This window comes from Strix uralensis, chromosome 3, assembly GCF_047716275.1.
Source record: "Strix uralensis isolate ZFMK-TIS-50842 chromosome 3, bStrUra1, whole genome shotgun sequence".
NCBI lineage: Eukaryota > Metazoa > Chordata > Aves > Strigiformes > Strigidae > Strix > Strix uralensis.
Window position 1 is genome coordinate 85939307 of NC_133974.1, and position 21654 is coordinate 85960960.

General features: G+C 36.0%; 1 protein-coding gene across 15 annotated transcripts in view; it reads left to right on the forward strand.

Annotated features, from left to right (window-relative positions):
- The window catches only part of RYR2 (ryanodine receptor 2), a 441080-nt gene that overhangs the window by 176899 nt on the left and 242527 nt on the right, over positions 1-21654 (forward strand). For all 15 annotated transcript variants that reach the window (XM_074863209.1, XM_074863211.1, XM_074863214.1 and 12 more), the window contains 4 exons: positions 232-310; positions 1436-1548; positions 12852-12951; positions 16349-16445. In XM_074863209.1, the coding sequence (XP_074719310.1) occupies positions 232-310; positions 1436-1548; positions 12852-12951; positions 16349-16445 (389 nt within the window). The remainder of the gene's footprint in view (positions 1-231; positions 311-1435; positions 1549-12851; positions 12952-16348; positions 16446-21654) is intronic.

Sequence of the window (21654 nt, forward strand, 5' to 3'; positions counted from 1 at the left end):
ATCTCAATGGCAAGATAACCTGGATAGACTGAGAGGTTATTTTAGAGCATGTATCTTTCTCAGGTCTCCTTGAGTGCCATTCAGTTTATCAGCATATATGGTCTTGACAGTAACTAGTGGGGATAATTTAAGAATAGTTAATCCTGTGTTAGTAGGTTGATGGCTTTTTATGTTTCAGTGGATTATCAAATGTGAGCAGAACTAGTAATGCATGCTCTTTTCTTTTAATAGTATCTATGTTGCCTCTCTACGTCTCGATCTTCAATGGATAAGCTGGCATTTGATGTAGGATTACAAGAGGACACAACAGGTAAACACTAGTTTAAAATACTGTGTAATAAAGAATACTTTCAGTCTAAAAATCAGAATAGAGACCTATAAATACATATAAATCACATAAAAATTAAGACTATTTTAAGGACTAAAGAAATAAAACAATATTTCCTTGTTTTATACATTCAGTGTCTTATCTTTACATTTTCTAATAGATTATGAGATATAAACATATCTATTGATATTTAAGTATAAATTTATAATATTGAATATAAGTAAAGGAATATTCCCAAGTTGTTATTCCTATAGAAGCCTTCCGCTGAAAATTTTTTAAAGTTGTATTATTTTAAATAAAGATTCTATTAAAGTTTTAGAACTGCTGGTGACTTGGATTTATTTGTATTTTTAAGACCGATATAGCTTCTTGCAATGCCATCAGTTTAGTGTAATTTTAAAATTAGAAATAATAAGTTTGCTTGTTTTTTAAAGTTTTGCTCTAGCTAGGAGTAATAACAGTGATAACCACAACAATTAACAGTTCCAAGGTCAAAGAGATTTTTTCTGAAAAGCATGCTTTTCATTCAAGAAGTATATCTGAAAACAAGGTTATGATGGGAACAGAATTTGTGACTTTAATACTTTTAAATATTCTGGGGAATTAGAGACACTAACAGTCAGTAGACTGGAAGAACACAATTGAATTCAGATTTATGAGATCTTTCAAATATTATTTTAAGTGATACTGTAGATGCTGAGTTTTATTGCCCTTAGTGATGGATTGCTCCACTTCTTTGACCTAATTCTCAGTGGAATGTTCTTTGTTGTCTTTCCCAGAACCTGGAATGAAGGTGACAGGGAAGCTCTTTAGCAAAAGCAGCCTGAACCAGCTTGCCTAGAGAACACAGAGAGCTGCCTCCTTACTTACCTCTGGAATCACTTTTCCAGAGGTCTTGCTGTCTTCTGCATGTGTATTATTTCCAGCTGAGTTTCTGACAAGGTGGTGCAGGAATGATATTAGTTATTGAAAACACGTGGATGCTTGATTTACCCAGCTGAAAACTGGGTCGGAACTTTAGGACTGAGATAAATGTGAAAGTAATGGCAATAATGTTTGGCATTTTTTTCTCATTTCTTTCTTTGCTGTTACTCAATAATGATGTAGGTGAGGCATGCTGGTGGACCATCCATCCTGCTTCCAAGCAACGATCAGAAGGAGAAAAAGTGCGTGTTGGAGATGATCTTATTTTAGTCAGTGTCTCTTCAGAAAGATATTTGGTAAGTTCTCTAAGAATATCTATACAGTGCTTCCTCTACAGAAAAAAAAGTTTAAAGAAGTGGTATACTAGAGTCTACATTTCCACCTCCACAAAAGTATAGCTTAAGGTGTTTAAGCTGGTATTTGATACCATTTTGCAAACCAAGACACTGAAGGTCTGGAAAGTGTGACATTGATATGTGACTACTCTAATTTGTTCTCATTTCTGTAATGGAATAGAAGTTGAAAAATTTACTCATGAACTAAAAAAGAAAATATAGAGAAAATGAAATCTGTCCAAATTGCATAATTGAGGATTTAGAGTTCCTATGAGTGTTCAGAGGTTAAAAGCACTGTCATATATGAATTAAAACTTTATACCAAAATTTTGGAATTTTTAACTTAGGTGCATAGTATTGTGTGGGCTTTAAAAAGTCCATATTTTCTTAGGATTGTGCACTGTGTACTATTTACATCTACTGACATGTCATAATTTAATTAAAATATTTAATAATTAAATATAATTGAAATATTATAAACTTTGTGGTAGCTGCTTTTTGTCACTGGTTTAAATAACTTCCACATCAAAGTATCTCCTATATGTTTTGTAATCAAACACTTCAACAGTTTAAGATGAATTGCTTTTTGTATTCCTCTTGACAAAGCTAAAACCACTTCCTCTTTAAAGAGTCTTCCTCTTTAAAGAATCTTTAGAAAATCTTTAGAGACTCTTTAAAGAGGAAGTGGTTTTAGCTTTGTCAAGAGGGCTGTCTCAGATCTGCATATAACATGAAAGTTTATTCTAGATTATTAACTTTTTAATGCTATGAAACATTATTTCTGAGGGTTTTTACAGTATTTAGAAAAAATGAAGAGTATAATAAGAGAAAAATAATATTCTTTTTCTTGTTAAAATTGAAAATGTTCTCCCTTCTTTTGGAAACACAGAAAAATGAGAATATAATTACTAGAATATAGTTTTAACTTCTAATTAGAAGCTCAGTAACTCATTTAATGAGTTAATTTTTCTAAGTAGACATGACAACTTTCTGATCATTTTTATATTTTAAAATTATTTTTAATAACTATTATCAGAGCTGTAATTAGACGTACTGCAAAAGCAACTTATTGTGGATAAAATTAATGAGAAATCTAATTAATGGAAAGGTTTTCTTTGAAATTCACTGACTTGCTGAATTGGATTGCTGAAGTTGAATTTTGCTTCAGATTGTGTGTCTGTGTAGGTATATGCCTGAACTCATATTTTTGCCCTCTAATTAGCTCAGACTTTTATATTATTTAGTGTTTGTACCTCAACTGTTGATTCTCAAGGCTGTCATATGTACTTTTATACAGCAAGAGACGTGATGCTGACTGCAGAGACTGATTTTCCTCAACACATGGTGTTAATGCATATACTGCATCTTCCATGCAAAATATCAATATACTAAAAATAAATTATGTTTTCAGTGTAGAGAGAAATGACACAAATCTATGTTCTTGATATTTTAATCTCTTTATTCTTAAAATGGTTTAGAGCTAGATTTTAATTAATTGTTATTAAATATTTCATTTATACAGCTCTGGTTTGATAGTAAGAAGGAGCAAGGATTCATCAAATTATTTTTTCTTATATGCACTCACCCCCACATTTTTATGAACAGATGCCTTTTCCAGACTAAATAAAGAGCTGGTGAACTATGTAGCTTCACAATCATAAAAATATTTGTGGTTTTGCTACCTACTCAGTATTTATATTAGCACTGTAAATAAAGCAATGATACTTTTATGAAAATTCAAGCATTTGATAAAGACTGAATTAGCCAGTTACCAATGAGTGAATATTTTTCATGAAAGCTCTCTATCTTAAACTGTTTGTCTTAATCTATTAGGCTATCTACAAAGTAACTTCAAAGGATGTAACTTTGAAAATAATCGCAGTATTTTCATTTTGAATGCAGTGTCATGTTATAGCTCCTATTTTCTACAACACTTCAAGGAATGTAGCAACTGATACCTTTTACAATAGTTAGGACTGTGAAGAGATGAAATTAGTTTTGTGGATCCACTTGGATAGTGAGACCAAATAGGCTCTATTGAATCCAGTCAAGGAATGTTTTCGAAGGGTTGTGAGTTCCTCAGATGGATCCCTTGATGGAGAATAATGTTCAGCAAGATGCTGAGGGTTAGGTTTATGTACGCTGTGACTTATGGTTAAAACCTTAGGAGAAGGTAAAGTTTCTATCAAACATTCTATGTCAATATGCTGTTTGGAATAAGGTTGGAGTGTCACCTTTTTATATTGCAATATTGGTCTATGTTTTCAAGCAGCTTGCTAATTCCAAATTAAGAAAAATAGGTTAACAATCCTGAGGCAAAGATGTGCATGTAAAAATAACAGATAAATGGCGTTCATTCACAGGGCATGGCTTTTTCAAAACATAGTCAGATCTGAGTTTAATTTGTATTGTACAAGGGGAGAGCAGAACTATGTCTTCTTCATAAATTAGTCTTCCAGTTGTCTGAGTGCAGTTTAATTACTTATTTTCGCATTGGCTTTGTGACTTTATGATCTCAGCGTAGTCAGTAGATTAGCGTTTAGACCCAATTTGATTTGCAACCACTATTAAGTATGAGGAAAATGTCAGGAGTTTTCTATAGTTCCCCTTCCCTGCTTTCTATCAAGAAAAGATTTTTGGACAATTGACTTTGTTATTAATTGACTGTATTTTTTTTCCCTGCAGAGTCATCTTTTTAATTGCAGTGAACAAGTGCAAAACTGATAGAAAAAATAGTGTTAAAATAGTACAGTAAAGGTCCACAGATGTGGATTTTGGCTGTTTATTGACTTACAGCAATGTCCCTGGGCAAGTTACCCGGTTGCTCTGACTCTCATTATCCCTACCTAGACAATGGGATTTTGGACGTTTATTTTTCTGCATAGAATTTCTGAGGAAAAGCACTTACGTAAGTGCCTGTGGCATTATGTAACGCGTGAGCTGCACTGCTGCCAGATCCTTCAGAAAGGAAACTTGGCTCTGCTGAACCCTGTTAGCATAGAGCAAAAAGATGTTCTGCTATAAATGTTGCCATCATTTAAGTTCAAGACAGAGTTGCTCTGTTCCTTTCTTGAGACAGTGCAGCCCCATGAACAGATGTAATACTTCCATCATGTTTCCTCATCTTGTACATAATAGTGTGTGTACCCCTACACTGAAGTTTGCCTATGCCTGTTGTTAATTATATACCATGACTGCTTTCAAAATTGCCAGTTTTCAATAGTTTAGAAATTCAATTAATTGTAATTTCTTTCAAATTCTTGAAGTCTCTGGATAACTTAGTCTTTTAAACATAATTCAAGAAAATTCCTTAGACATGAAGTTGAAATACAGAATGCATAAATGAAGATAAAACTTTAAATTATTATCAATGTTATATATCAGTGTTATTCTGGCTAAGAAGTAAGGAAAGACAAAAAAAAAAGGACCTTTGAATCTACAGTGCACAGATTTCAGTACAATGCAACAATTTCTGCACTGTGATGTATTGTAGTTGCTGAGTTGATGTCCTGATTGTAATGCTGATCTGCAGCTGCATTATGCAGATCTATGAAGAATCCTTGAGGTTTATTTTTTTGACTTAAAAGACCCTTTTTTTCATGGTTAACTGATGGCAGAGTTCCTTTTCAAAAATAATAGCATCCAAATTGGATCAAATTATTTGAAAGGTAGAGTTGTTGTCTGTCATTTGTCCTGGACAGGAGGACAGGTTCCTGAGTATTGGCAAGGCACTCCCTCAGCATCCTGTTGCATCAGATACATTGTTTATTTTCAGCTCTTAGTTTTAATTCTATTATTTGTTATCAGATACTTGGGATAGCTTCTAAATATCTGTAGCATTTTTTTGGTCAGTAGTACCAGGGAACGCAGCAGTGTGTGGGGTTTATTTTTTATTTTCTTTAATTTACAAATTTTCTCCCTCCCCTTTTGTTTTTTTCCTGAGTATGAAATGTAGTATTGGACTTTGCTTTCTTCTGTGTAAATTCACAATTCCATGTTGTGTTGTTTTATTTTTTTCTGAAAAATAGTAAAGATTTTTCTTAAAAATAATTTGAATCTGCATAAACAGACTGGAAATTAGTGGAACCAAGGTAGTGTTGAGCTGCTCTGTTACACTGATCATAATGCGGTTCCCACAAAGTCTTTATACAATTTAAAATTTATTGTGGAGGCTGGTAGATCTTCTCGATAATTAAGGTTGTCAGGCTGCTCTGCCTCATAAAATCCTGCTTCCAAGTGCTTATAATCAAGTGCTTGTAATGTAAAAAATTACTTATTTGAAACAGTAGCATCTATTTCTGATTTGGTTTGGTTTTTTTATCAGTCTGAGATTTGTTTTTTAGTTCATCCAGAAGGGGTTAGATGTCACTGAGTTTGAAGACAGAAGAAAAAACCCTTCACATCATTAAGAAAATTAATCTCATTTTCTTGAAAATGTTGCACATCCCACATTTTATAACAAACACAGGAAATTAGAAAGAGTGTTCTTGGTATCACAGGTGTCCTTTTTGCTAACTTAAAAAAAAAAAAAGAAAAGAAAGGAAGAAGGAAAAAAAGGTAACAAGCCTCTCCTTGCTTAAACTTAATAAAGAAACATTCTCTTTAAATAATGCAGCTTGCTCATGCCCAGGGAAGATTTTTTAAATTTTGTTTTAGTGGCTAAAATTCTGATGACTTTGTCTATTTTGCATAAGCTAGACCTCTTGCACATCCTGTGTGTTAATGAACTGTTTAAACTCCCTCTACAACAAATAATTAAATATGCCCCAACCCTGGTGGAACCACATATTCCTTGTAATGGGTGGCTCAAGGCAGAGATGAAGTCAGGCACTCTATTGACAGCTGAGAACTCAGTGTTTTATGTGCTGCCGGTGATCTGCTGTCATTTAAGATATGTGGAGGAGGAAGCTATGAGAAAGTAGAAGGGACAAAAGGGAGGTGATGTAGCAGGGACAGGAGCCTGGGACTGAAGTGGGAATGAGGAAAACCGAGTGGGACTTGATGACTGGCTGAAAAGATTGGCAGCTGAAGGCAGGCAGGCAGTAAGGGACTAATAAATCCTCTGGGACAAGAAGCTGGTGACAAGGGATGAGTGGGCACCTGCTGGTTAAAGTTGTGTTAGAAATGTGGGCAGAAAACCTGTTCTGTTTTGGCAGGGCAAATTGATAGAAGAACCAGTGGAGTGGGACTGGGAAAGGACAAGAGAGATCTGTAGAGAAAGAGTGAGCTGGCTGGGGAGAACCAAACCACTGGACAAAGATCCAGAGAGGGGAAAGTCAGGGGCCAAGAAATGAGAAAAGAACTCACGGGCAGGAGTTGTGGTGAGTTTCTGGAAAGAGGTCTAATGCTGGCTGACAGGGGAGGGAAGATGTTGAGCAAGAAAAAAGCCAAAAGGCCATGCTGAGGCTTTGTAGGTCTGATGAGAACCTTTTGAAGCAGAAGGAGGTCCTAATTCTGGGTGATCAGGTAGGCTGTAACCTGGTTTGGCTCAGTGAGAGATACGGGACTGGGATAAAGATTTGGAGAGGAAAAGAGAGTGGGAGAGGCCTGGACCTATTAGGCTAGATAACTGCTATCAGCAACTATGTATGAAACCCATTGTATTAAGGCACAGCAGTCACCTGTGGTATGCTGACAGCCTACTCCTGTCCATGATTTTGTGTTAGATTAGGTGGCAGATGTCTAAAAAATGGTTTTAAAGTCTACTTCTCTACCTGTTGTTGTTCATGTGGGTGCCACCTACTGTAACTGTGGGGTTTCTTTTCTTCCTAGATTTAAAAAAAAAAAGAAAGAAAGAAAAATTAGATATAAATTATACCACAAAAAATAATTTTCTTAAATTTTGAAAACCCGCAAGCATTAGAAAATGCAAAAATCATGGCACTGATATATTTTAATGAAATCTCTTAAATATGCAGTCACACTGGCTTTTTATGGAACATTATCTCAGTGCTGATAAAAGTTCAATGGATGTGTCAGAGTTGAGTAGCAGAGAGTCTGCAGAATGAAGCAACTTTTAAGATGAAATTTCAAGCTGGGAATTGCAGGTGAAGGATTGCTGGTATGATGCTTAATTAATTATTTTCCTGGGGAATTAGATTTTGTACCAGATTCTGCTGTGGAATTTGCTGAGCAGACCTTTTATACCAGGCTTGCTTTCAAGAGGTCACCAACTCTTCACCCCTTACCAGGAATATTCCTTACCCGAGTTGTGGCTCTGAGATCTCTTCCTTCTGCTAGAGGCTGAGGTCCCAGAGTTGCTCAGTCTTGATACCTGTGACTGAGGTGGATGAAAGATGTGCCTTGAACATTAAAACTGTATATAGTGCAGTCTACAGTGGGAATTAAACAGACCCTTGTCAAATTAGGCATCCTAGATTAATGAAAATTTCTTAGTGTAAACTATGTACCTCCATTCCCCACTGCAAAAGGGGCTATAATGCTACTCCTTTGGGGTTTTGAGAAAATGAATTCATTAATATTTGTTGTGTGTTGTGAAATGCTGTAATTGTTGGTAGCAAGAGAAAAGCCTATGAGGAAATTAATAATTCTCTTTTCAAAGCTTTGAAAAATTGACTATATTGAATAAAGCATGAGGCTTCAGACTGAAGATTGAGGAGAAAACAGAGCACTGAGCAGCTGTTCATGAAGGGGGAGCTCCTTTATCCTGTATATACAATGAGGCAGCACTTGTGGAAAAATTGTACAGGATCATGCCATTGAAGACTGTAATATGATGCATTCATCAGAAGTCTTTCTTTTTCCGTAGGCTACTTTGTTTGACATCTCCTAACTTTCGGTGCTTGCTTCTGTGAAATTAATATTTTGTTAATGAAAGCTCTTGTGTCTAATCATACCAAGTGATAATCATTTGGAAGCATAGTAGCTGATGTGCTTCAGGCTTTTCGTGTTTATAGTACAGAAGGAAAGCTAATATAAATAGGGGGAACACAAACTACCCCTGTCTACCCTCTGTGGGATACTTACACTTTCCTGCCATGCATTTGCAACTACCTGCTGTCAGCTATGTGATAGTGGACTTAGATGATTCTCCATGGCTGAGGTGTAATTGTAAGTTCTGTGTATCTGTGGGTTTTAGCTACTACTCTCCCTTTGCTGATGGCACATTTATGTTGAGTGGAGGGACTGGAATTGGTTAGTATAGTGCTGGCAATTCTCTTTCTTTATCAATTGAAAAATTCTCTTTGCTTGTGGATTTGCTGGCCAACTGTTTAAACTACTTCAGAGAAATACAAAGCAACCAGGATTTTTCAGAGATTTAAACCCATCAGAAATTTCCTGGGCTTTGCCTACTTTGGGACAAAACTTAGATATCTAATTTTTGCTCTGCAGTGTAAGTTTATCCATATTTATTCAAACTTTTTCAAAGTATTCATAGATGTGTCAATGAATATAAATGTATTGCCACTTTTAGATGTAAACACAAAAAACTAAAGATATAAAAACTTTACACAGATGCAGTTATTACTTCTAGTTCTTTCCAATATCTCCCTTCCTTGTGACTGAATATTTTCATTTATTTTGACAGTGTCAGTGTTACAGAGTACTTTTTCACTGACTCGGGTAATAAATTTAAATAGAAATGAAACCTGGTAAGTAGAAAGATATCAAGTAGATATCTTTTGGTTTCAGAGACAGTCCATCTAGTTTAACCTTTGGAATTTTTCTGAAGTTTGCTAATTTGTCATTTTTTTGATGCAAAATGATTTTCCCTTCCCAAATTTTAAAAAAAAAAAAAAAGGAAGTATAGTTTGTTTTGTTTGGGGTTTTGGTTTTTTTTTAGTTATAGGTACCTGTATGTACTTTTTGACTTTGCTTTTCTTTCCTGATCATAGTAGTAGTTTTAAGACAGAGAAAGGGGAAATAGCAAGGGCTGTCAGTCTCTGTGTACACAAGGGAAATAGATTGAATTGCATCATGTCTGTAGCCTCCATCTCTGCATCAGCTGGTACTAACTTTTAAAGCAGTGTGGTTGATTCTGTTGTTGTGTGCAGTACTTAAGCATTCTGGGAAGTGCTCTCCTTGTATGCAGTTCTCAAAATGTACCAGAAAATAAAATTTCTTTATTATTTTTCTTTTGATCTTCTCACTATTTGGAATGGCCTGAGATTCAAGGCAGAGACATCATAATGTAAAGTGCAGATAGAAATAGATACTGCTAGATGTGATGTCAGTATTGACACACCTTAGCTAAGAGGAAGCCTGAAGCAAATCTCTTCGTTTCCTTATGTTTTTCTCTTTGGACACATGCATTTTGGAGAGCAGAAACTTTGATGCAGACTGTGAAGTTTAAAATACATCATCCTAGTTATTTAGAGCTATTGTAAATGCAGCTATGCTGCTGCAATCACTGCTGAAGCGTTCTTGTGGAAATTACCATCTGATGCCTAAGCTCTCCAGTGTGCTTGAATACACTGTTCTTCTGGAAGACCTAGGAGCAGAGATGTGATTGTGTTACTTTTCTGCAGAGCAGTACAGAGTTTATAACATGATGGTAAGTTCAGCTGGGAAACCTGTAGTATTCTGGGAGATTTAAGTCTTGGAGTTTATCCCTGAGAAGCTGCCTGTAGTCTGTAGTGTTAACCTGTATTCATAAAATACCATAATTAAATTCTGAGAAGTGATTAAAAACTTATGGCAGGTTAAATGCTGGTTTAGGATATTATTAGTCTATTAGTAGGGAAGAGAAATCCAGCTTTTTGGTTGAGCCTGGACACCAGTGCAGGAAAGAGATTATTTGGGTGAGACAGAAGGCTGAAGGACTGGCCATAATGGTGAAGGATTAGAATAGACAGCAGGATTCCTGAACCCAACATGTTGTTATTGCATACCTGAAAGACGTGTGCTATGCATGTGGTCCTCGCTGATGATGGCAACCTGCTACTTCTGCCAGATACTCTGCTATGCCAGCTAGTAAAGATGTATGGAGGCTGTTCAACATCAGTGTGAGTGTCATGTCCACATCCTGGACATTGTGTTATGGAATTTGTTTCATTTTGATAGTTTTATTGTGCTGAAAGTACAAAACCAAGCAGATAAGCTCCAAATAAGTTATAGACGTGCAACAGATTGCTCTAAAACAACATTGAGATTGTGAAGTGTAGCACTGAAAAGTTAGGCAATACTGGGATTAAGACTGGCTTCTCTAATATGTTGGGATTTTTTCTATATATTTGACATAATTGAATCATTGAATATACATTGACAAGGTACTTTCTCTACATGGTCAAAGCTTCATTTTATTGTTTGCTATGGATGGTTCCAGGGGATGAACACCATAGCTTATGGAATTGTAAATGTCAGGACCCCTGCCTTCAATTGTAAATCAAAGGATGCAGCAAGCAGTCTAGGGAAGCAAAGGAAAGAAGAGAATTGCAGAGATATAATCTTGATTTCTCTGCTGTGATGGTCATGTGTTGTATTAGGTCATTTACACTATAATTTTAAAGGTATAATTCTCTGGAGACTCATCTTGAGACATCTGGGTTATAATCAGAGCTGCAACTGGAGTCAAATGAATGGATAAAAATAACAGGTGCTCTGAAGAGAGGTGTCAGCAATGTATTTTTGTTCAGTGTCCTATCTATAAAGTGGAACGCTAATTCAGTTGATACCATTGTGTGTGGAAATAAGTTCATTAACGCATACAAAGCACACAGTTACAAGCAGTGCTCTGTTGATGGCAGATCTAAATGGCAGAGAAGTTATCCTCTTCCCTTTTTGCCTACCCTGGATTATGTGTTTTCCTCAAAGTAATATTCCTGCTTCATGGTACAAGTTGAATTGTTCATTGTCCCTAACTGGAATCTGTGTAGTAATCTCAAAGGAAACCTAACAAAGGCCCACAGGGCAGGAATGGGATTTGAGGTGTGCTGGAGATTGTAATTTCTCAGCCTGGTCTGCCATTGACTAAGTTATATAACTGCCGTAAGGGGAAAATAAAAGGTGAAGGGGTGATTTGTTCACTGAACATCCTCCATTACGTGTGTGAAATGACACTGGTGCAGTGGAAACATGGCTTTGGTGAGATCTCTCACTTTGTGTCATTACCTGTTATGGGAGACTTCTAAATGAGCTGATGAGCTATTTCTTGTACTGCTGTACAGCTAGAAGATGTGCAGGCAAGAAGACAGAAGAGCTCTGCACATGTCATTGGGAATCTACGCCCTTCTGACCTCCATTGCCATTATTACCTTTTGCATGGTTAATAATTTCACCCAGAAGGTGTTAAAGTTGGTCACAGCATACAGAAACAGAAACCAATACTACTGTATCAACACAGTTACTGTCCAGTATTTTAAAATAAAGTTTTGATAAAAGTGTCTAAATGTTGCTGCACTTTAAAACTTATGAATTGTTAGGATAACCTGTATACTTCAAAGCAGCTGCTTATTTATAGAATGCTTAGTTTCATAATCTTATATAAGATTATGTTGTTTGGCACTAGCAGTGTATCAGTGGAACTGACTGATGCTGTGGGACAAAGGATTTTACAGGGATTCCATATATAATATGCCTTGAGATTAGAACTTCTGAGACAATAATGTCACTGAACTAGGTGCAACACACACACATGAAGTGTTCTGAGAAGAGAAGACACCTGTGGCACTCACTGTAAAGACCTGCAACATTGGCAGAAGATAGGGAATAACACAGTAAAAGAAGATCATCCATTGAATGCTTAGGTAGGAAGTGAGCCTTTCGGGGAAAGATCATTTCAAATTTGCTTGGGTCATGAAAACTTTGTGCAAGAATATATTTTGGAAACTCCCTTAAGTGCCTTACAAAGTCTATTTCATGGTTTCTTTGATCTGATGGCAGTTTTAGGAAGCCCACAAGAAATAATTCAGTGGTGAGTTAGACTTAAAATACAGATTACTGTCACATCCCAATATTCATACTTTGTGGAAAATCCCATTGCATATAGAAGGAAGAACACCCATGTAAGAACCTGCAGCACTTAATAATCAGTTCTTCAGAATGTTTGCTATGGTCTAAGACCCCAAACAGCTGACCATTCTGTGCCATTTCTGTGTCTCTGAGGCAATTATGCTGTTATTATTCTAGTTTTATTTCTAATGTCCTTTGAAGAGTACCCAGGTCTGTCTTTGTGTTTCTTTATACAGTCAATAGGAACAATTTATGTATGAAAGAAACAAGGGAATGCTTGATACTATTATTGTACACTGTAATGAGATTTTTTAGTTAACCCCAAATTAAAGCCTCTCTCTTTCCTGTTGTAGCATCTCTCTTATGGCAATGGTAGCTTACATGTTGATGCAGCCTTCCAGCAGACGCTCTGGAGTGTAGCACCAATCAGTTCAGGAAGTGAAGTTGCCCAAGGTAAGATTGACTCAATGTTAATTATTGAAAGACTGACTGTAAATGAGAGATCTGAAAAATCAAATTATTCTGCTAAGTGTGGGAGTGGGTTTCTCTTATCTAAATATTCAATCCAATAAAAAAATAAGTATACAAATGTTCTGAAAACAGAGGGAAAGTTATGCTGAAAGTGACATTGATACATTTCTACATGTTTTTTTTCTAAATGCTGAAATGCTCATTCAAATCTCATTTTGCTAAAGGTATGATGAAATTCATAACTTTTTTTTTTTAAATGGCTTTTGGTCCTGATTTAAAATACTATCTCAGATTATTCTGATGTATGCAGTCATGGTTACATGTTTCTGAGAGTGAGTAAAATATGGGCAAGAGGACTGGAAGCAGGATGTGAAATCCTAGCAGTTAAGACTGGGAATGGTTTGGTGGGGAGCATATGGTTGGGAAGAAAAACAAAAGGAGGGGAAAGACAGAGAAAGGCTAGAACAGCTTTCAAAATGTTTTTATTTTATTTAGGAAGTAGGAAGGCTTTTTTTTAATGCAACTTCTGACATGAAAGGACAAGAATTCCTGAATTTATGTCATGTGGGTTCTACAGAAAGGAAAAAACCAATCGTCTTTTTCTGAAAAATCTGTCACAGTGTAAAGCCTAATGATTCTAGTTTCCTACAGAATAATTGTTTTGAGTAGGTATTGTAATAGAACCTTAAGAAGGTTAAAGCTGCAGGTCCTTTCTTTCTTACTCCCTGGGAGTTTTGTACACTAATTTTTGAAAAGGCAATACACTGAAATTTCACATCAGTTCTTTTTATCTGGCATATTTTAAAAGAGAGCTGTGGAATGCTCTTGCAACTTTACTTACTCCAGTTGCAGTGACAGCATTGCCAGCACCTGCTTTCTATATACTCACTGTGGTTTTAGACTATGAGAATCATTCTGCACATTCAGATTCTCTGATGGTTTCTAGTGCAATCCATTATTAAAAAAATGCTAGTGCATTGCTTAACAGTGTCCTAAACTTTATGGAGAACATCTTTCTGTCAATGAGAGGAGAAAACCTTCTCCTCTCCAACCTGTTGCTCCTTCCTATAAACACTATTCTTGTCCTCCCACTGGTGGCAGCACTGGTGTGGCAATCATGTTTATTAGCTGAGACCCAGATTTGTGCTGTGCCACATCTCTCTGGTTGGTGAACCTCACTGGTGAGACCTGTCTGACTGTTTGGGAAGCAGAAATCCACAATGATATACTGTCATGCACTCATACCGACAGGAAATCATGTGAAAATGATGTAATATGATTTTAGCAACTGTGCATTTTTCTGTGTATTTGCTTGTTCTTTGTTGCTCTGCCTTTCCATTTCCACTTTTCTCAGGTATAGACATTATCTTTGTTAAGCAGCATCTTTTCTAGGGAAGATCAGCTGGCTGGTGTCAGAAACAATTAGAACAAAGGCCTTTTTCTAGCAAAACTGGCAAATGTTCCTGTAATCAGTTGTCGTGAAGGAAGAGAGTGAATCCGACACTTAGTGTGTAAGACCTTACTCTATATGCCTCAGTAAAACTGTAGCCAAACTGGAAGAAATTACCTCAAAAAGGGGAAGAGGAAAATAATTCTGTTAGTGTATGCAAAATGATTTGTCATCTTCATAAGCAAAACATCAGTGTATAGGAATAACTACACGACAATACTGTGTCTTAATCAAAACTTCCCATTAAAAATAGATTAATAAATGAAACACTTCAGCTAAATGAAATTACTTTGAAGTGAAAATAATGGATAAATAGCCCGTAAAATATTGGAAGTAGTTCATTAAAAGAAAATGATTTCTTTTTACATGCATTTCTGCAAAACTGTCTTTTGCAGAAATCAGTTTAAGTCAATGTGTTTAGTCAGAGCTTTAGATTCAGATCAGTCTAATGTCTGTACTGTGAAGTGGATGGGAGGCACTTTAAAAACAGAACAAATAAAAACAAAAAAAACCAGAAAAAAGCTATTCGGTCCAGAACATCTCCAGAATGATATTGATGCATGTCCATGTAAAAATTAATATATATAACTACTCTTACCTGGACATACTCCTCTGTGTCAAAACCAAGAATTTAAAAATTCAATGCTAAAACTTGACACACAAATACTAACTTGATATGGATTTCAAAGGTTTAAAAATATATATATATAAATATATCCTGAAATATTTCCTGGTATATATTCAGGAAAAAGATTTCCTGTAGCTTGTGAAATGTGTACAGTGTGACTGATGGGTCCAACACCATTTCCCTGTACAGATCTGTTTTACTGCACAGCATTACTTGTTAATATAGACATACCTTCAAATTATTATTCCATTTTTTTTTTTTAAAAAATCTTTTTATTTTAACACTAAACCTATGGAATCATGTTACCACATCCTGCTCAAATGCAGAATTTGATATTAACCAGTTCTTGCAAGACGGGAAGATGAGTTTAGGAAGCAAACAGTTGTTTACATCTAGCTTGTCAAACTGAAAAAAACCATTGAATTGCGCTTAAAATCTAGTAAGTCTTATTCTTCAGTTACTAGATTATAATGCAATATTTGTAGGATAACATAAAATTATTTCTTTTTAATGTCACATCTCTGAGGCAAAAAGACTGATGAAAAAGCATTTATTTTGTTATTCTTTACTGATCAGAATTATGGCCTTATTTTCAGCTCCTGGCTCTTCAGATATTGTGATGCCACATGTATGCTCTGTGCCTTAGTTTGTGGACACCCATATCTATCTGTCCACTGTAGAGCCAACTGTTTGGCTTTGAACCTGCATGTGCAGTGGAGACATAGGCGGTACAGGAGTTTCCCTTTGGAGTCCAAATAAATCATGATTGTACGTTGGGAATCTTAAATCAAGAAGCGTTTAGAGTGGATCTTCCCAGAAGTTTTTCTCATAGAAAACTTCCAAAGACACCAAAAAGGATTTTAAAATTAACTAACTAAATCAATCTTTGTTTTGTTAGTATATAAGCTGGAATCCTTAACTTAAGTCAGACACAAAAGTGAGTAGGTAAAATGGAAGAATCTCCCACTTTTTCTGTTTTAATCTGAGAGGCTTGCTTCCTTGTTTCCATTGGATCAGTCTTTTTCTGAGCTGCGCTAATGCTGTAGAATCCCCTGCCTGTGGCTCTCTTTTGCGTGATCCACCCTTTCTTACTTGCTGACTTGCAGCTTTTCTCACTTGACAATGCTCAGATGGCTCCCCAGGGAACAAGATATATTCCCCTTCTTCTGACTCTCTTTTTAAAGTAACATATCAACAGAAAAAAATGAAATAAAACTGATAGTATTTATTACAGTTTGAACTATAGTTTTATGTGTTGCTGTGTTCAGACAAATGCACTTGATTTTCTCCCTTTATTCAAGGATATCTGATAGGAGGGGATGTTCTGAGGTTATTGCATGGTCACATGGATGAATGTTTGACAGTCCCTTCGGGTGAACACGGAGAAGAACAAAGAAGGTAGGTTTCCAACTTATAACAGAATAATAATGAATGTTGCTGAATCATTATTAGGTGTCACTGATAGCACAGATTTTTGAAGGATATTGTGGTGAGATGTATTGCTCATGAGAAGGAATATTGCTGAGATGAACTTTGGACATGAGTCTCTCACATTTTCTTTTCAGTATTGTTCAAGTCTGATTTTACTTAGCAGGTATAAAAGCAATAGTGATTTTTGACAATTTATTGTTGTCTTTACTGGTTTAAAAACACTGTGAATGAAATGTGTTGTTTCTTTACTGCTGGTTTTTTCTGTAATCACAAAAAAATCCTCGGGATAGGGTATGTTAAGATTACTGTCCAGACCTTCAAGGCTACTAGGCTGGGTATTGATCTCTGGTATAGCTGTCGTGGTAGTCTAGAACTTAATTTATGGTTATTTTCTTGACTAAAGGAATCCTAGAATGGAGGAAGAGAAGTGATGACAGCTGAGTATGTGTCTGTCTCAGTTAACTAATAAATCAAAATGGTGAGAAGACTGGCAATGAAAGTGGCATGTGTCAGTGAGGTGATTATGTGGGTGAATCAAAGTCCTGTTGATTTGCTCTAATAAAATATACCCTAAGCTTCTTTTCAGTAGTGCAGTGTCATATGATTTATTCCTATCTTCAGCCTGAAGACTGCTAAATGATAATGTTGATTTTGGAGTAGTTTGTTTAATGCAGCATATTGGGTAGCTTCATTTCCATGACAAAGACAGTGGTATTCATTAATTTCCAAATGAGTTTTCTTGGTTTGCAAATAGAAATATTTTTAAATTCTATTTTATTCTTATTTGTAATAAGAACAAAACACTGGAAGCTGTCATAAAATATAGCAAAAATCTTCTATGAATTTTTAAATATTAATGAGAAAAACTTCAGAGTTTTCTTACAGAGCTGCTAACCAACCCTTCCTGGCTATTTCTCATTTTTAGACAAGGGGATGGTTTTTGAACACAGAAGATATTTGAAAATGCTGAGACTTAAGATGTGATCAGTTCACGTTTTAATTGTAGTTACTATGTGATAGATCCACTACAGCTTGGAGTTTATTGCTGCTATTATTATCCTCACCCTGAAAGTGATGAAAAAATGATAAATAAATAGAATCCTGTAGTGTTTGCTCTTACTTCAGTCAAAATCCTGCAAAACTGCTTTTAAAAATAGTAGTTGCGGTGTAATTGCAGAGTTATAGGACGGTCAAGCACTTCAGTAATGAACTTTAATGCTTAAGAACACATCTAACTCTTTCCAACAAGACTAACATTATATATGATCCGCAATAAAGGAGCGTGAAGTTGCAAGTTAAGAAAAAATTTGATCTGCTTGTGCATTCACATGATGCATCTTTGTGTCCTATAACACAGGAATAGAGTTCATTTCTTAAGCTGTAGGCAGGCCAGTGCCATAAACAGACCAGATGGTTATTCTGCTTTCTGCAGTGTCTACCTTATCCCCTATCTATCTAGTATCCCCAAAGAAACAGAGCTAGTAGACAACAAATAGGACCTATGTAATTGTCTTTATATTTCCTGAGAGCAATATGAGAAACATTGCTTCTCGGTGCTTCATAAAAACCAGATTGGATCTTCTGAAATTTTCTTGCTGTTCAGGAGCTTTCTTTAATAAGCAAACAGAATAAAAATAAGTTTAATTTTTATATAGTGCCCTTTTCTGAAGTTATTCTATTGTTTTTCTGAAATATTTAAAATTATTTTTACTAATAAACCTATAATGTAATCTATGATTACTTTTAATTTTATGGAGTTAGTATAATCGCTCTGTGCCCCGCAATTTCTTCTCTTAAATTATTACTGAATTTAGTTATTGCTTAAAACTGCTATATTTCTACCTCTGTTTAGGACCCTTGCCTATTCAAAATGATATCTAAAAGGATAATTTGTGGCTCCTTTCAGTTTTCAATATGTATGCATACCTTATTTTGATGGGTGGTATTTAACTGCTGGTAGAATTATATTAAAAAATATGGGTGATTTTGGCAGGTAGGAAATTGTAAAAAATTATTTATCTTTCATTTTCATTTAAGATCCATAACATTTGCACATAAGGCATGGTAAAGTATGATATATTTGGAGTATAGTAATTCCATATTATCCTTTTATTACCTTTTGAAATAGTCTGGTGATAGATTATTGTGGCTGTGCTTGGTTTGTTTTGTTCCAGCATATACCTGAAGAGCAGCTCTGCTCTGCAGAATGGCAGCATAAAGGAACAGTGAGAAGTTCCATCTCTGTTGTGACTCACAAATTCCTCTATCTCATTTTTATTTTTCTGCAAATGTCTCCTCTTTATGTCTTTTCAACTAAATAAAAGATCAGGCAGTCCGAAAATAACAGTTTTGTTCTATAACGTCACCTGGTATCTAATCCTGGGAATGAATAAATTGTTTTGATGTGAAGGATGCTGCTAGGCAGTTTCTAAAAATAACTGCTGTTTTTCTCTATTCTTAGAGCATTGATACAGTTACATAAATTTGAGTATGAAAGTGTTTCAAAGATTACCAGAAGTCCAAAATAAAACACATGTTCTCAAGCTGTTTATACTCATGTGGAACAGCATTTAGCACAGTGGAGACCTACGATACAGTGACCGTGCAGATACTGTATTCATGATTACAATGCCTAACAAAGCTTCCTCTGAAGCAAGGTCATCCAAATCTGCGCTGGAAGAGACATAGTATAGTGGCAGAAATAGTCATATAAAGGGCTTATAAAATTCTCTTTTGTGTCTCACAATTTTTCCTGAATGTATACTGTGTTTCCTTGTTTAATTGTTGAGCTTGTGTGTCCCTCCATGTGGTACTTCAATTGTGCTGCCGTGATCACCAGAAGATAGGGTGGAGCATTGTATTTTGGAAGAGGGACTTTGTTATGGAGTGGTGAGATGCAATTGCACAATGAGCAGTGGAAAAAGAGCAATGTTCAGGGCCAACTTTTGACACAGGCAAAGCAGGTGTTTGCCCGAGGTGAGAGACTGGTTAGGAGGATGATCTTGTTCCCTCCCTCCAAGAATTGAGATACAGAAATGTCCTTTGGCTGCCTGTAGCATTGGTTCTTGCAGGTACAGACCACTCTGTACTGTCTTCTGGCCATGGCCCCTCAATTTTGGAGAGAGGGAGAGCTGTCCTGGGGCTACAGGTTAGAGCAGCGGCTCCTCCCTTGCCTCCTCCCTCCAGCAGGCAGTGCTATTCCATTGTCTCAGTAGTGCGTACCTGCCTTGGCACCAGCAGATGCAGGTGTACGATGGGGGTAAACACAGAGGTAAAATGCCTAGGCTACCGATTGCCAAGGCTGCTCTGTCTTGGTGCATTTAAATTCCTAGTGAGGATGGTACCTGGGAGAATTGGTGTGCTGATTCTATCCAGCTGAATTTGCTCAAAATTGGTGAGGAATCTTGAGTTGTCTCTGCTAATGCTGCCGTTTATGTAGTGATACTTGGCTCTTGATGTAACACCAGTGAGACAATTATTCAAAGATTACATCTCTGAACTATAAATAGTTTAAGATTACTTTGAGTATTTGTGTAGGGGGAGACTCAGAGAACTGATTTAAACAGATTCTTGCAGTAGTGACTCAAGAAAAATAGTAAAATAGGATTTTATTGCCTGAACTATTTTTTTTTCCCCCAAGAAGATCTAGCTGAAATCAGAAACGTTAAAGCACGTTTTAATAATTGTAGTGGCTTATTCACCACACAGAAGTCTCTAGGCTGGGGGGCTCCTATCCGCTCAGAAATCTACTTTTCCTGGGGAAGCAGTTTCAAGTAGATTCTCCCTGAAGTTGCTAGACTTAGTTTGCTTTGTAATTAAAAAACATTTGGGGTAACATGTTGGTTTACTTGATATGACACTAGAAAAAAATAGTGGTGCTGTTTTTAAAACACCACAAGCAGAGTGGGCATAAGCCTTGTAGTTTTCACTCACTCTGACGCAGATAAAGAACAAAAAAGGACCAGGCAAAAGGTACAGTATGTGCAGTTTCACTGAATTAAATATAATTTACTGCACATTATAGTTAGATATGTTGCTGGTTTAAGGACAGTGTTTGAAGCCTTGTGTGTAGAATCCTTAAACTGTGTTTTTATTATTTAAAATGCCCTAATTATCTATAGCAAGCTAGACCTAAATTTGCAGTGTTGTTTCTGTAGCTCTTCAATTCAAATTTCAAAAGCATTTCCAGGTAGATTATAAAATAAATATATGTATAGATATACAAGAGAAGGCATAGTATAATCAGATTGGTGTTCTTCTGGTTGCTTTGATTCTATTCTTTGATTCTATTTGATTCTCCAGAGCCACGGGAAATTTCTGCAGCAGAGCAGTAGCTGGGAGTCTGTATTTATCTTGAGTCCTTTTCCTCCACCCTCTGCTTGCATGGTTTGTGACCTGACTCCCATCATATGAGCTGATAGAAGCACTCTGTCAGCTGTGTGTGTGGGAATGAGGCAGACTCACAAGGTTTTCCTTGACTTATGTTTTTTTTTCTTGAAATAAATGATTGCATAGTTTCCTTTCCCAACCTTTTCCTCCTGTTTCATCCATGAAAAATTTGTTAATAATTTTTAGTACTTCTTTTTTAGGAGGGGGGTTGTATACGATTATCCAGCAGAAGATTTAAATCACTGTTTGTATTACAGTTACCAAATGGCCTTTGCTTTCATTTGACATCTTTTCCTGTTGAAATTGTAACACTTTTTTTTCTTTCTTTAAACCCTTATTGGGTAATTACAGTATTGAGTCTTCACTGGTGAATTTATAATATGTGATGAAAGTCAAAATCAATGTGATTTAGCTAATCCCAGCTCCTTTTCACTTTCCTTTCCGTGCCATTCTCTTTAGACATGTAAAATACACTCTTTGACATGACGTTATGAACTAGTGAGGTCTGTTGTACCCCAGAAAGGCTGGGATCTGGCACGTGTGAAGGTTTATTTATGACTGAAATGTGAACTTGGAAATTTTTCACCCAGTATAAATCAATAACCTTTCCCTCAAGCCCAAAACAACACACGAGCCTTGAATAGTAATGGTTGTGCTTTTATAAATTAATTTGAAAAAGCTCTTTAGGGATTGATTTTTTAAGTTAAAACCACAGCAGCTTTGCCTGTCACTGAAGGGCGTGGAACAATTTCTTTAACTTGAACTTTGACATCTTATTTGGATTTAT